The sequence below is a fragment of the Hevea brasiliensis genome, chromosome 12 (assembly GCF_030052815.1).
Source record: "Hevea brasiliensis isolate MT/VB/25A 57/8 chromosome 12, ASM3005281v1, whole genome shotgun sequence".
Classification (NCBI taxonomy): Eukaryota; Viridiplantae; Streptophyta; class Magnoliopsida; order Malpighiales; family Euphorbiaceae; genus Hevea; species Hevea brasiliensis.
In genome coordinates, this window is record NC_079504.1 from 11,039,164 (window position 1) to 11,053,417 (window position 14,254).

At 35.4% G+C, this 14,254-nt stretch overlaps 2 protein-coding genes across 3 annotated transcripts; one reads left to right on the forward strand and one right to left on the reverse strand.

Annotated features, from left to right (window-relative positions):
* Positions 1–2,519: 2,519 nt before the first annotated feature.
* LOC110632629 (1-aminocyclopropane-1-carboxylate oxidase-like) lies at positions 2,520–4,272 on the forward strand. Its single transcript, XM_058130518.1, has 3 exons — positions 2,520–2,712; positions 2,856–3,082; positions 3,369–4,272. Exons 1-3 carry the CDS (start codon positions 2,605–2,607, stop codon positions 3,967–3,969), a joined length of 936 nt encoding a protein of 311 aa, XP_057986501.1. The 5' UTR covers positions 2,520–2,604; the 3' UTR covers positions 3,970–4,272.
* A 1,201-nt stretch (positions 4,273–5,473) lies between these two features.
* Positions 5,474–13,507, reverse strand: LOC110632628 (NAD kinase 2, chloroplastic). 2 transcript variants are annotated; one of them, XM_021780905.2, is made up of 8 exons: positions 13,002–13,507; positions 10,423–12,336; positions 9,012–9,133; positions 7,618–7,759; positions 7,287–7,511; positions 6,977–7,051; positions 6,014–6,115; positions 5,474–5,936 (listed from the first exon to the last, which is right to left on the reverse strand). In XM_021780905.2, exons 1-8 carry the CDS (start codon positions 13,236–13,238, stop codon positions 5,733–5,735), a joined length of 3,021 nt encoding a protein of 1,006 aa, XP_021636597.2. In that variant the 5' UTR covers positions 13,239–13,507; the 3' UTR covers positions 5,474–5,732. The 2 variants fall into 2 exon arrangements, with proteins under 2 accessions (XP_021636597.2, XP_021636598.2); XM_021780906.2 differs by lacking the exon at positions 5,474–5,936 and having other exon boundaries at positions 6,067–6,214; positions 13,002–13,471.
* Positions 13,508–14,254: the final 747 nt, after the last annotated feature.

Consider the following 14,254-nt stretch of genomic DNA (forward strand, 5'->3'; position numbering starts at 1 on the left):
GGCTAACTGGATTTATAAATCTTAATTTGATGGCCTCAGTGTTCTTTCAATACATTTCTTCATTAGAGAGATAGAGGTGAAAAATTAAAAATATATTTTGGACAAAAATAAGAAGCCATTTCTTGAAAACCCAGTTTGCTGATTCACTTTGTGTAGAGCTAAATTTCCAAGAAAATGGCGCATATACATTTTAAAACAGGCATGCAGATAGCCTAGAAATTAAATAAAATAAAAGAATATTTCTGAATCAAAACTTGAGTACAATAGCCGCCTTATGATGATATATTTTCTTAATTTCTCTAATAGAAAATTCATATATATGAATGTAAATTACCTAAAATTAAAAGTTTGGTCACCAACTGCTACATGCAAATGGTAGACTTCACCATATATCTGCAAATCACAACTCTTATTATCTCTCTCCTAGCTAGTGTCAGGCCACACATCAGCACAGGTAGAAGGCCCAATAGACAGCTCTAATGCAAATCCTTTCTGCATACCACCGCATAAAACATCACCAAATATTATATTTCTCCCTCTCTCTCTCTCTCTCTCTCTCTCATCATGTTAGGTGCATATCCCTCGTCTCATTTTATGGTTAACAGACGACTAATCTCCTCGAATACTAAACGTAAAAAGTGAGATATTTCTCATATTATCAATTCTATAAATAAAATACTTGATCAATCTATAGAGTATAATACATGCTCACCACTACACTAGACTCGCATGAAATTTTTTCTCATCTTTTATTTTTCTAAAAAAAAAAAAAAAAAAAGAAAACACCTTTCATAAATTGGAAAACAAAGAAAACATAGTTCCCCATGCATTCTTTGATCTTACAAGCGTCCAGCTGCAATATAAAAGTAAAATTTAGCAGAAACTCTAAATCCAAAATCCAAATAGATTAATTATATTCATTTGCCAAAATATATACAACCCAGTTTGGCATTGTTGGCTAATTAAGGGATTAATTTTCACAAAAGCTAAGGCACTTTTCAATATAAAGCTTTGTTTCTTATCTTTCTTGAGAAACTGCGTTTTGATCGACTTTCAACTTTTGTGCACTGATGAAGACAGCCTGCACAGCTAAACTGGGTCATAGTATAATAAGATAAAAATAGAGCAGCAGATCAAGAACTGATGGGATCTGAAACATGCCAATTATGCAGAAACCGACCATTAGATTGGTAAGAATTTTGACAATGGTTTCTGACTTGTCAAGTACCACTAAGTACAGCAATGAACAAGATTAGTTTTCTAACACGAGTCCTACAAGTACAGCAATTTGCATTTGTTTTCTAACAATATCAGCTGTTGATCAAACGGTCATTATTGTCTGTACTCTCAGAAATGTACCCTAACATTCGGACATTATTAAAACCAAATCACAAGGCCAACTAAACACACCAAAGTATATAGCTGGTTGAGTTTACAGATCATTTTTTTTTTCATGATAAAAATACCCAACTAAATGATTGGAGTTGACATATTAATTAATTAAGGTAATTAATGTTTAATTATGGTTTTAATTAATTATTCTTCACAACTCAAAAAGTCTATATCATAATTAATTTGCCCATCCTTTTCCTTAGCCCTCAAACTGTGCCTGCAAATCAGAGTGGTATTAATTTAATGAGCCCTCAAACTATGCCTGCAAATCGGAGTGGTATTAATTTAATGACATGATCACTTGTCCTACAAGAGGTAGCATTTTCATGTGTGAAAAAGTCAAATGGGTTTTACGGTTTATATATATATATATATATATATATATATATATATATATATATATATATAATGAGAGTGGTCAACAAGATTAATGGAGTAGTCGGTAGAGATGATTTCAATTATAAGTTTTAAGAAAAAGAAAATTGGAAGAAAATAGGGAATTAATACTGCACATGAAGATGGCGGTATCAATGACACATGGCAAGAATTCATACTCAAATTATCTGGCAAGTCAAAGAATTAGAGCCATCTGAATTGCAGAGAAGAGAAGAGAAGCCAATGCTTTTGTTTGTCTTTGCATATATGTCACAGCAGGTAAGCCTGTTAATTAGGTTTCATTTGGTGGAAGTATTTCTTAATTTTAAATAATTAATACTATAATATCTGATCGAGGACATCCACGTGGCACGAAGATTATATAGATAAATGTTAAAATAGTTATAAATAAAGAAATTAATTAATTATATAATTAGGTATGCATCACCTGAAAGAAAAGTATATATAATATATATATGCTTGTGTTGTGGGTAAGCAGTTTGTTTAGTTATTTTCGTGGCTAATTAAGAAATTAATTAATTAATTAAAGACTAATTAAGCATTGACCTTCACCTTATGTGTTTTGATATTGAAACTTTACAAAGAAATTAAAAAGAAAAAAGGTCACCTTCCCACACACCTCACCCTAACGGCTACTTTATAAAAAAGGAAACAAAAGGTGGTTGACGTTATGCATGGCGGGAAATGTTTCTATAAATAGACCTAATCCTCGCTTATTTGCATCCATCACAGAAGTAAACTTACAGCCTAGCACACTCTAAAAGACTCTCTCTTTCTCTCTCTCTCTCTCAGCTTTATTTGTGTTTCTTTGCTTCAATGGCAATTCCAGTGATTGATTTCTCTAAGGTGAATGGTTCTGGTAAGGAGAGAGCCGAGACAATGGCTCAGATCGCTAATGGGTGCGAGGAATGGGGGTTCTTCCAGGTATATTTTGTACTGTTTCAGGAACTTCCAAGCGATTGATCACAAAATAGATCAAATACGGGGAAGAAAATATGATTTTTTGTTTAGAAATTCTGTGTTTATTCCCTGAAAAGAGACTTAAGATTTTTCATTTTGTGTTGCAGCTGGTGAACCATGGAATTCCAGAGGAGCTCCTGGAGAGGGTGAAGAAGGTGAGCTCAGAGTGCTATAAGCTGGAAAGGAATGAAAATTTCAAGAGCTCGAAACTGATGAACTCGTTGAAGGATTTGGCAGAGAAGAAAAATGGTGAGAAATTGGAGAATGTGGACTGGGAAGATGTCTTCATTCTCCTGGATGATAACCAGTGGCCATCAGAAACTCCTGGATTCAAGTAAGCATCTACGAGTATTACTTTTTATGATTCATTGTGTCGTGAAATCCTTTCTATAACAATGATGCTTTCATTTTCTTTCAAGAAAATTGGTCATTTAGCTTTAGCTTGATGACCTCAACTTAAAATATGATATATTATAGCCTGCACGTTGGAGTATATATACATGTAGAACGATCTAAAGACTACAAGTTTAGTCAAAGTCATTCTTCCTTTATTTTCAAGAAAATATAAAAGGAAAAAGATGATGTATACATGTGATCTAAATTTCTGACATCTACGACAGAGAAACCATGGCTGAATACCGAGCTGAACTGAAGAAATTAGCTGAGAGGGTCATGGAAGTAATGGATGAGAACTTGGGCTTACACAAAGGATACATCAAGAAGGCATTCAATGGTGGAGAAGGAGACAATGCCTTTTTTGGTACAAAGGTAAGCCACTATCCACCATGTCCTCATCCTGAGCTAGTAAACGGCCTTCGAGCTCACACAGATGCTGGAGGTGTCATCTTACTCTTCCAAGATGATGAAGTGGGAGGTCTTCAAATCCTCAAGGATGGGCAATGGATTGATGTCCAGCCTCTGAAAAACGCCATCGTCATAAACACTGGTGATCAGATTGAGGTCCTAAGCAATGGCAGGTACAAGAGTACCTGGCACCGGGTTCTGGCCACCCCTAACGGGAACAGAAGGTCAATTGCTTCATTCTATAACCCATCTCTCAAAGCCACCATAGCTCCTGCACCAGAACTGGTGGAGAAAGCTAACCAGGAGATGAATCGTCAAGAATACCCCAAGTTTGTGTTTGGTGATTACATGTCAGTTTATGCAGAGCAGAAGTTCCTCCCCAAGGAACCTAGATTCCAAGCTGTGAGGGCTGTGTGAACAATTTCAATTTTAGAAGATTACACCTATTTAGTTCATTTTCTCAATTTTCCATTAATTTATAGTTTATGGGTGATAGTAACAGGTTTGCCTCAAGGCACGTGAAAGCTTCTTTCTCTCTAAACTATGCAGGCGAAGGAGAGGAAAGAAAGCTGGGTATCAGTGTGTTTGCTTTAGATTGCTTTTTTCTTTTCTTTGTTATGTAATGACTGGGTCATTGATGCTTGCTAAGGTTTTTGCTTTGTGCAATAGTATCATATTATTGAACTCTACTTCTATGAAACGATTAGTTCTTCCTCTTTATCATGCTATATATCTTGAGCAGCAAGAGTTTCACAGTCGACTGATATCCACTGATCTGTGAAAGTTTGCCTAGCGAATCTTTATTCTGGTATGAGAAAACAAAACTAGCTAGTTCCCTGTCAGATAGATGCTGGGCAAACAGGTGAACATGCAAATTATATATTATTTAAGTACAATATGATAAAATAAGTCATAATTAAATTTATATAAAAATTTAAATCTACATGAATTCAAACTCGAGGTTACTTGAGTTCATTTGAATTTTAATTTAAAATTTATAATAAGTTTATCAAACTTTAAATTAAACTCGAATATTTTAAGTTTCTCATAAAATCAAATTCAACTATAAAATCGAGCTTGAAACCCTTGAATAAATTTCCAAAATCTGAATATTTTAACATCAAAATCACACACCCTACAATGAGTTCCTCCCCTTTTTTCTCCACATACATAACCTCCAAATTATTGTAGATATCACCTACTTCCACTTCAACATCAAAAATCAATTATACGACACATACCTGGCTAGCAATTACTATCTGATACCAAGCATTCCATGCGGCAAAGAAGTATAATTTTGCGTATAAAAGGAAGTAAATCCTACGGCTAAGTTTTTTCTGAATTATTTATTAATGAAAATATTGCTTTTATATATATATTAAAAAAAAAAGTAAATCCTAGTCCGAGGACTAGCAAGTTTCTATAATGAATCGAATATTCCTATGCGTGTCATATTGATCTGGCAAGAAACTCATTGTACAAGAGTTCAATGTATACCTCACTGTCATTAGAACATTTTCAATTGCTAAAATTTTTCTTCGATTAACGTCCAACTTCAAAGCTTCTGACCTGCCAACCCTATGTACTACCAGCGTTCAACAAGTCCCTAAACGCCCAACCAAGAAAGGCCAGAAACAACATCAGTTGTACATATAAGAAAATCACCTTTGTCACATGTCCTACACTGCCTTTACACTTATATATATATATACATATATATATTTGGCTTTGACTATATCTTTAAAGACAACTCCATTACTACATAGCTAAAACTCATCGGTGCCTTTAGACTCTTTGGTTTTTCTATATTGGTGGACCTTCCTCTCTCCTGAGCATTCCCACATAACGAAAAAATTAACATGTCATGCGGAAAAAAAAATGACTATAACCAAGCATTATTAATCAATTTTAGATCTGGAAAAGAGCTGTAAGATTATATTTTATTATCAGTAATTATTGACCGTATGTAATAAAACCTTTCATGGTTTTATTAAAAAAATAGAAGAAAAAAAATGCAAACCCTAACTTCATATGGGAGCCAATGTTGTGACGAATAGTATTTAACTCGAGTGTTGGTAAAATTTTCTGTGGTCATTCTAATTTACAATCTGTACAGTAATTTACACAAACCTCAATCCTGAAATGGAAATGGAGTAGGCTTTTTTTCAGTTTCAGAACCTTCAAAGGGCCTTCTGATCTAGCCTCTCGTTCCAGTTTAGGCAACGAATCAAGCTGCGAAACCAATCACCCGTTTGATCAGATTTGTTAACTGTTGGAAGTGGGTGCTGGCTCATATATATCCGGACAGAATCCCCTCTTGAAAGTTGTTGCCTTCTTTTCCCATCAAAAGAAACCCACGCATTGCTTCGAGCATCCTCTGGAATCTGTCCAATTTCAAAAGGTGTTTAGATTATCTGCCTGAAGAATATGTCCAAAACCAGATGTAAGACCCTTAATTTACCTTTAATTCAAGTCTTGCAGAATCTGGAAGTATGACTGGCCTAAATGAGAGAGAATGCGGACAGATTGGGGTAAACAGCATGCAAGGAACATTTGGATGCACCTGCATTTGGGTAGTGCATCTCATTATATGAAGTTTGTCCATCAAAATTAACTAGCAACAATAACCCCCAACTAGTTTCCAAAAAGGAAAAAATGGCATCTGTTTTCAGAAAATGAGATCAATGAAGAAAATTCAGAGCATTTCAAGGAAGAGAAGATAATTCTACTCTTTTTTTTTTCAATTTTCCTTCTTATTTAATTTCCTTTTATTTATTTCAGAGAAGAATCCTTGGCAAATTTATCAACAGCTTATGAAGCATTGGTTTAATTGAAAGGGAAGCCTGTTTTGGAGTTTGAGCGAGATGGATTCATACTAATGTCTCACACTTTCGTGGTGAGTTGGGGCTCGTAGAAATTGAACAACAAGGAGGTGCAGGATTCATAGGTTTTATTGGGAACAGATGATGATGTTTTGAGAAAATGCAGTTTGATTTGCTGGAATCACAAGTGGAATATCCCATACAGTTCAGTAGAAATTTATCTCAAAATTCTCGAAGCAATCAGTTCTAATAATTCTTAACTAAAAAAACATAATCATAAAGTTCCCATGAATCCTGATGAAACAAGAATTCCCAAAACTAAGACTCATTTGGCTTTAGCAAACCCAAACCCTTTTTTGACCAGCCAGAAATTTTAGCTTTATGTGAGTTGAGTTTAGCAAGAAAATTCAGGCAGAGCCAAATTTTTTCAAAGAAAATGAGGCTAAATTAAAATTTGGGCCAACCTTACCTTGGCTCTTTTTGGCTTTTCCTGGCTTGAATGCAAAGTACATATGTGTGCGTGTAGCATTTATTATTCACTTACATACTATTAAAATGTAAATAAAACATTTCAAATTTAAAATGAAACTATGCAAACATACCATGGAACCTCCAGCAGCTGTAGAGTAAGCAGTACTGCCTGTAGGTGTGGCTACTATGACTCCATCACCTTGCACCTAGAAAACAAGGTATTCATCAGACAAAAGCATGGAAACATCACAGAAGATATGAGAATTATATATATATATATATATATATATATACACTATGTTTAATTTTACAAGTGCAAAATACAACAAGAGCAGCCATTACTGCAATAAACCACATACCAAGCTAACCACAAAGCTAGATAATTCTGACAGAAAAAATTTTTGGCCTTTGTCTTTTAGGATGTGAAATATCAGACCTCACCTTTGTTATAAGTCGGTCATGTTCATAACATTCGATCTTAGAAAGATACGGATTAGAACCCCGGTCAACAACCACCTCATTTAGGATATCAAAAACTTTCCCAGGCACTGCTTTACCATTGCGAAATATTTCACAACAGAGGCGCATTCTAAGAGTTATATAAACACCATCCAGTGTGTTATTTCCATGAATGACTCGTCTTAAGTCCTGCTTGAAGTCTTCAAACTATATCAAGAGACAAAAGAAAAGGCAGTAATCAACCAAATAATCATTGACAAGGCATACTTCAAAAAACACAGAATAAAAGATAAGAGATAAACTTGGAACTTACACTATGAGAAGTGAGAAATCCAAGAGACCCAAGATTAAAGGATACAATGGGGGGAACAGCACCTATAAACAAATTTGATGCATGGAGTATGACCCCATCACCCCCCAAGCATGCCACAAAATCAACCCTTTCATGAAGATCACTGCATCAGGGGCATCAGAAAGACAGAATGCCAATGAGATGTGAAGAACAATAAAAGACACATCAATGTCACTGCTAGAGGAGAGCACTATTCGGTCTAAACCTAAATTTTGAACCAAACCACCTTAACTCGGAAATTCAGTTGGTTAGGAATTTTCAAAGTTTGGTTTAATCGATTCGGTTTTCAAAGGCCAAAAATCGAAATAACCAAAATTTACCAAAGCATTGCGCTTTATTTTTGCGGCTTAGGATTACTTTAACTATACTTACTTTCCTTTCTTCTGGCAAATGCCACCCACCCTCTGCCCCTCTTGATTTCTCTCTCAACTTCTTTCTCTGAAGACTCTTTCCCCTCTCGACTTCTTTCTCCTCTCAATTTCAAGTCTCAATTGATTTACCCTCTCGAGTCAACTTCATTTCAAGTTTCAGGCAATCTTTCACTCTCGATTTCCCCTCTCTGTTCCATCATTCACTCTCAGCTTTCAAACACCAATCGCCTCTCTACCTCTGAATCCAGACAAAATTGACTCCCCTCAATTGACTTTCAAGCATTAAGAGTCCAAGACACAGGTGAATGTCTAGGAGTTACTTGCGGAGGATCTCCCATCAACAAAATCATTTCTTTCCTTTTAAAACCCTCTCTTTCTAAGCCCAACTTTCACTCTCTCTCCAAAATCCCGAAACTCATTTTTACCCATTCCTAAATCCTACGAATCCCAAGCTCTGGTCCTTAAGGTGAAAGTTGATGTCTTAATAAAAGTCAGTCCCAACCTAACTCTGATTGTTGACGTTGCCAAGGAAGAGACAAAGCATAAGGAGGTTTTTGTTTTCGTTGTTTTTATGGTGATTGATGAATTCTCAAGTACAATTTGTTACTGTACAACTGGTTTCTTTTTATATCTTGAATTTATTCTAAATGGTTAACAAGTTTTATTTTCTATTGTAATTTGGGTTTCTAAAGTATGTGTTGTGGTTGCCCAGAATATTCTTTTCTACTGCTACTTATGGTTGGTTGACTAATATTGTGGTTGTCAAAAATGATAGTTGTGAAATTTTTCATCCCCTTTTTAGTGTCATATAAATTAAAATTTGTGGTTTTCCACATTTCGAACCGGCTCAGTTCTGTTCAACCACCTTGTTCAGTACTGTTTCTTCTCCTATTAGGTTTGGTTTATTTGATTTTTCACTTTTTTGAACCGAACCAACTGATGCTCACCCCTAGTCACTACCCATTAGATCACAATTTACAGTACCTGGTATCTTGACTGTAAAAGGTCTGAATAAATCCAAACCCTGGGATTCTAGCAAATATGTCATGAACATCAGGTTCAACAAGCACATTCATTTTCTCTTGGTGATAAAGGTAAGAGGCCACCTGCACATTGGATACAAAACATACAGTTAGATTGACTAGATGGAAATGAGGTGATCTCAGTTGTACTCACAGCCACCGATGAATTATTCATATATCTTTCAATGCAAATAAAAGAAAGGTGGGATGTCCACTTAAATACCTATTTCATGAAAACGCACCCGTTCCCCGAAACATTAAGATGATGTTGTCTTTCATTTGGTCTCTAATTCTGAAGGAGCGTCACCAGAAATTCCAAGGTGGTTAAGAGAACAGAATAGGCTAAGGAATATAACTGGCACTCATATTCAATGATTCCTACAGTTCCAGTGGATTTGATCGTCAAGGTTGATCAAGAGAAATTGGCCACAGATTGGCACTGCCTAAGGAACGATTGGCACATTGTAGGAATGAGAACGCACACAGCTAAAATCTGTCAATAATATTTGCTTGGCCACTACACTACAGTGGAAAAATTCAATGCATGAAAATGAAATGCAAGCCCTTTATACATTGTCACTACAGAATTGCATAGAGGCAATTTCTTCATAAGCTAATACACATGTGAGACATTTTATACATAAACCTTTTTCTATAACCAATACCTGCGTAAGCTAACAAGATTTTAGTTCCCAACCTCAGAAAATTGATCTATTCAATTCTGAGTTCAATTCCTAACCGAGATTGGTGTTCGTTGAGGAAGAAAAAAAGGATAACAGAAAAAAAAACACAGAAAAAGAGAATACAAGATTAAAAAGAAATCAATAGAAGGTTCTTGTTATTCATTCACATGTTCCTTCACAGCTCTTACATGCTATTTCTTCAGTTTGAATCTCAAGTAACAACTGATTAACAACTTGTAATACACAAGCTACATCAGCAAAAACTTGTAAGTTGCAAACAAATGACATAAGCAATTAACTAATCCTATGTGCATTCTCTCTCAGTAGTCAGTTCTCTACACAAGTATAACAAGAAAGCATTTGCTAAAGATTTGGCTATCATATAGCCACCTTTGCTATTCAATTAATCTTGACCCATTAATCTTGGAAATTTAAGTACATAACAATAAGGTGTGACTATCTAACGTTGATGATACAATACACCTACTATAATCCTCCAATGTCTAAAACTAAGGCCAGTATGAGAAAGAATAAACAGATGAAATGGAGTTTTGTGCACATAATACCTCAGGCCTCTCATTGGAACCCACATGTTGCATTATCAATTTTAGTAAAAGTAGTAAATAGTCAAATTAACAGAATTCTGAATTAGAAAATCAATGTGAATTAAGAGAGAATTTTGAACGACACCTCTTTAGCTTCTTCCATGAGTTCCTGCCCCAGCTTCTTCAACAGCAATACAGTTTTTGGTGTTGATTTCCACATAAGCATCTGTTGCTGAGTACTAGGATGAGTGAAGGCCAAGGAAGATTCAGTAACCTTTTCTCTCGTACAAGAAAAACCATCTGTTCTTACTAAAAACATTTCTGCTTTCCTTCTTGACTGCACTCTTACAACACCAGTTGCAGAAGCACACATGTCTCCTTCAATTGAGCCCATCTCATCATCGCTAAGGCCTGATGCCACCCCATTTTTTGTATGAAGCTCCTCTATATATTTAGATGCAACACGCTCATTTAAACTGTCCTTCACAGTTGTATTGACATTAGTGTCAGGAACAGAATATATCTTCCCTTCACCAAATGCATACAAATCTGAACCAATAGATGTAAAACTACTGCTTTTCAGATGCTTCTGACCTTCAACAGAAGAGTTCTCAAGTTTTGGAGATAGATTTTCACTACCAACTGATCCAATGGATCCTTTTGCCTTCTCAAGTCCTGACATGGGATCAATGCCCACAAGCTCAATTGAAACCGGCAACTTGTTCAACTTACCAAACTGATAATTCGAGTAAATGGGAGGTGAGATTCTTTTAGTCTTTAAAAACCTGGACATCTCTGCTTTGGAGAAGATATCACAAGGGGGAATTTGTGCCTTTAGAGGATCAGTTTCCTGGCAGATGTTAGCTGAAGATCTTCCCACATTATCAAATGTTTCCATAGATGTTGTACCCTGAACAGAAACAGGACCATTGTAGGCCCTATTAAGGCTTTGGCCGATTTCATCCTCAATTTGAGACTCAACTTCATGAGACACTCCATTTGAATCATGAAGTTTATCCAACGCCTCTTTCAGTGATTCATTTTTCTGATCTTCAAGGGAGCTCACTCCAATAATAGAAGGGGCCTGAAATTCTCTGGTTTCATTTGTATCTTGTAGCATCATATCACTGGGAGTACTAAACTGAGACGCACTGCGTGTCATGTACTGCCTCCATCTGGAGACCATTGCAGAAGTCCTCCAAGCCCCTTCCTTACTATGAAGATAGATGGGCCTTTTGCTGCAATCTGAAACCAAAGATGCAAACTTTTGAACCTGCTCCACTGAAGGTGCTGTCCTAACTTCAACAGGGATTTTAATCGATTCAACTTTCCCAGACAAAATAGCAGCATCTACAGCTGCTTGATAAAAGTTATCCTTTATAGTTTCTGCTCTGAGATCTACGATAGTCTTGAATCCTTTCTCCACTAACCAATTCAAACTTTCCTCTGTTACCTGACCACCCCTGTAAAATGCTACTTCAGAATTTCTGGATGCTGTGTCTTCTTTAGAAGTGGATAAATAAACAGGACTCCAATTTGCAAACAGCGTGTGACAGGGGTAATCATCGTAACGGGGAAAGCCAGAATCATAGCAGACGTTCTTCAGCCTCTGCAGTTTCCTCCATACATCCAAGCTCCGATAATCATCAGGTGTCAAATAGTTTTCAAGAGCAACATGCAAACTCTCGCAACACCTTTTCATCTCACTCCTAAAAATGGCAAGTGGTGGGAGCTTATCCTCCATCATGCTTATGTCTGTGGCATGAAAGGAATTCATGATAGAAGATCTTCCAGAAAGAACACCCTCTTTTTCTTTATTTATAAGTGATAGCATGCAACCAAGCACAGACACTATTTTATCTTCCAATACTGGATTTTCCTCATAATCATATGAAACACTACATTCCCCAGTCAAAGGATTGCATAATGCATCCATCAACGCAGTATGAAGCCGTTCAGATGTTCTGAATATTCTACAATATGCCTCAACTTCAGCAATATCCCCAGGAACTGGACCAATCCAAGGCAACTGTGATGGATCATGGGACTGGACAACATTCTAATAAGAATAAAGACACGTTAGTGTAATCAAAATAAATAGATCATTACAATTTCATTTTCAGCAAGCATTTAAGGTGAAAAAATTGAGCTCTAACTATTCAAACTTCAAGTTAATTTTCAGTCAAGAAATCATAAAGATGAGATAAGATGTGCAGTGTCAATTAAAGCATTAATAGTGATCAAATTTGAATGAACCATTAGCCCATTAAAGGGATTCAAACAACTAAGATAGGGAAACCACCAACTCTCGACATAGTTTTATGGACTAGGTTCAAGACCCCAATAATTTAAAGGATACAGTTAAACTTCTCCCGTATAGAATTTTTATTATCAAAGATCACCATAACCTTTTTACCCAAAAAAAAAAAAGGTCACCATAACCTTAATTGCAAATTCGATATATAAAATGGAAATTACTACAGAAGAAAAATAAAAGGAAAGAAAATCCAGCTTTGTTGTTGACAATCAGAGTATCAAACGATAAAGAGAAAAACGAAACCCGCTGCCGAATCGCTCTTCCCCAAGATTTGCTCAAACGCTAGTAGCACTCTCAAGTTACTCAGTCATTTCATCAAACACCAAGGACTAAACAAACAAATCACCAAGAATTTTCGCCCAAACATAAAAGCAAAAATAGAAAGGGCGTCAAAGAGAGTAAATGACCTGAGAGTCCAAACCCATACTCAAGGAGAAAGCCCTTGACAAGTCCGCACTGACAACAAACTTATGCTTCCTCTTCAACCGCTCCTTTCTCTGCAATTCGACTCCATACCCAAAACCCACTAGTTGGGCATCTCTGCTAAGCTCATGAGAACATGCACACGGTAGTAATCCGGTGACAGGAGACAAACGATTCATGTCGACGATGGAAACTTGGCACAAGAAGAGACATGCCACCATATGGAATCAAGTTCAGTGCGTGGATTACAATTTTCACCTTCTTTAGGAAAAAAAAAAAAATAGGTGAGCTGGTCACGAAAGGGAAAATATAAAGTATATGTTTGGATGATGGGAAAGTGACGTTCAGTGAGGATGTGGATAATATCGTTAGGACAATGGCGGGTGGCGGAATGTATAGTTAGAACAAGAATTATTGGGATTTTGGAGGGATATTATTGGTGCTTGTGGCTGTGGTGGATTCATTTCCTCTCTTTCTCTCAAAGCTGTTGTTTTCATTTTTTTTTTTAATTTCTGATTTGATTGTTATTATTTAATTATGAAAAATTATTATTTAATTTTTATAATTTATTACAGTTAATGAATTAAATTTTACATTTTAAAAAATTAAAAAATTATGTGGTACCATTAAAAAATTTCTTTCCTCAATTGCACCCACTCAATCTCAATAACCTTTTAATTAATCGATGAAATTATCTGATCATATCTCAGATCAACTCTTCAAATTAACAAAATAATTAAATATTATTTTTATATAAAAAGAAAAAGGAAAAACACCATTACAAATAAAATTAAAAAAAAAATCCCAACTCCAAGTCATTAACCAACATATGGTGTCTTCCACCATCAGCCTCAAATCGACCCAACCCACCCTCTTCTTCCTATGATACAACTAACTCTTCTCTATGCAATAGCACTCCACCAGTAACATCATTTTTTTCTTTTTTATTCATAAATATTACAGAAAAATAAAAAATAAAGAAGTTAAAAAAATTGTATATGCAAAAAAAATTTCAATAGGACAAAACCTATAATGATATAAAACATATTAAATAAATTAAATAAATCACTAATTGCAATCATTATTACTCCCTTATTATTATATGACAGATAAATTAAATATTTTTATTTATTTTATAATTAAATATAAGAATAAAATAACAATTATATCATATTATAATATTTATTTAATTGCCTAACTGTTGTATTGTATCATATCCTATTAAAGCTTTATTTCG

Coding starts and splice junctions, on each gene's coding strand:
- LOC110632629 (XM_058130518.1), top strand. CDS start 2,605: ATGGCAATTCCAGTGATTGATTTCTCTAAGGTGAATGGTTCTGGTAAG. Junction 2,713..2,855: donor AGGAATGGGGGTTCTTCCAG/GTATATTTTGTA, acceptor TTTGTGTTGCAG/CTGGTGAACCATGGAATTCC. Junction 3,083..3,368: donor TCAGAAACTCCTGGATTCAA/GTAAGCATCTAC, acceptor CATCTACGACAG/AGAAACCATGGCTGAATACC.
- LOC110632628 (XM_021780905.2), bottom strand. CDS start 13,238: ATGGTGGCATGTCTCTTCTTGTGCCAAGTTTCCATCGTCGACATGAAT. Junction 12,337..13,001: donor GTATGGGTTTGGACTCTCAG/GTCATTTACTCT, acceptor TATTCTTATTAG/AATGTTGTCCAGTCCCATGA. Junction 7,760..9,011: donor TTTTACAGTCAAGATACCAG/GTACTGTAAATT, acceptor CCCCTGATGCAG/TGATCTTCATGAAAGGGTTG.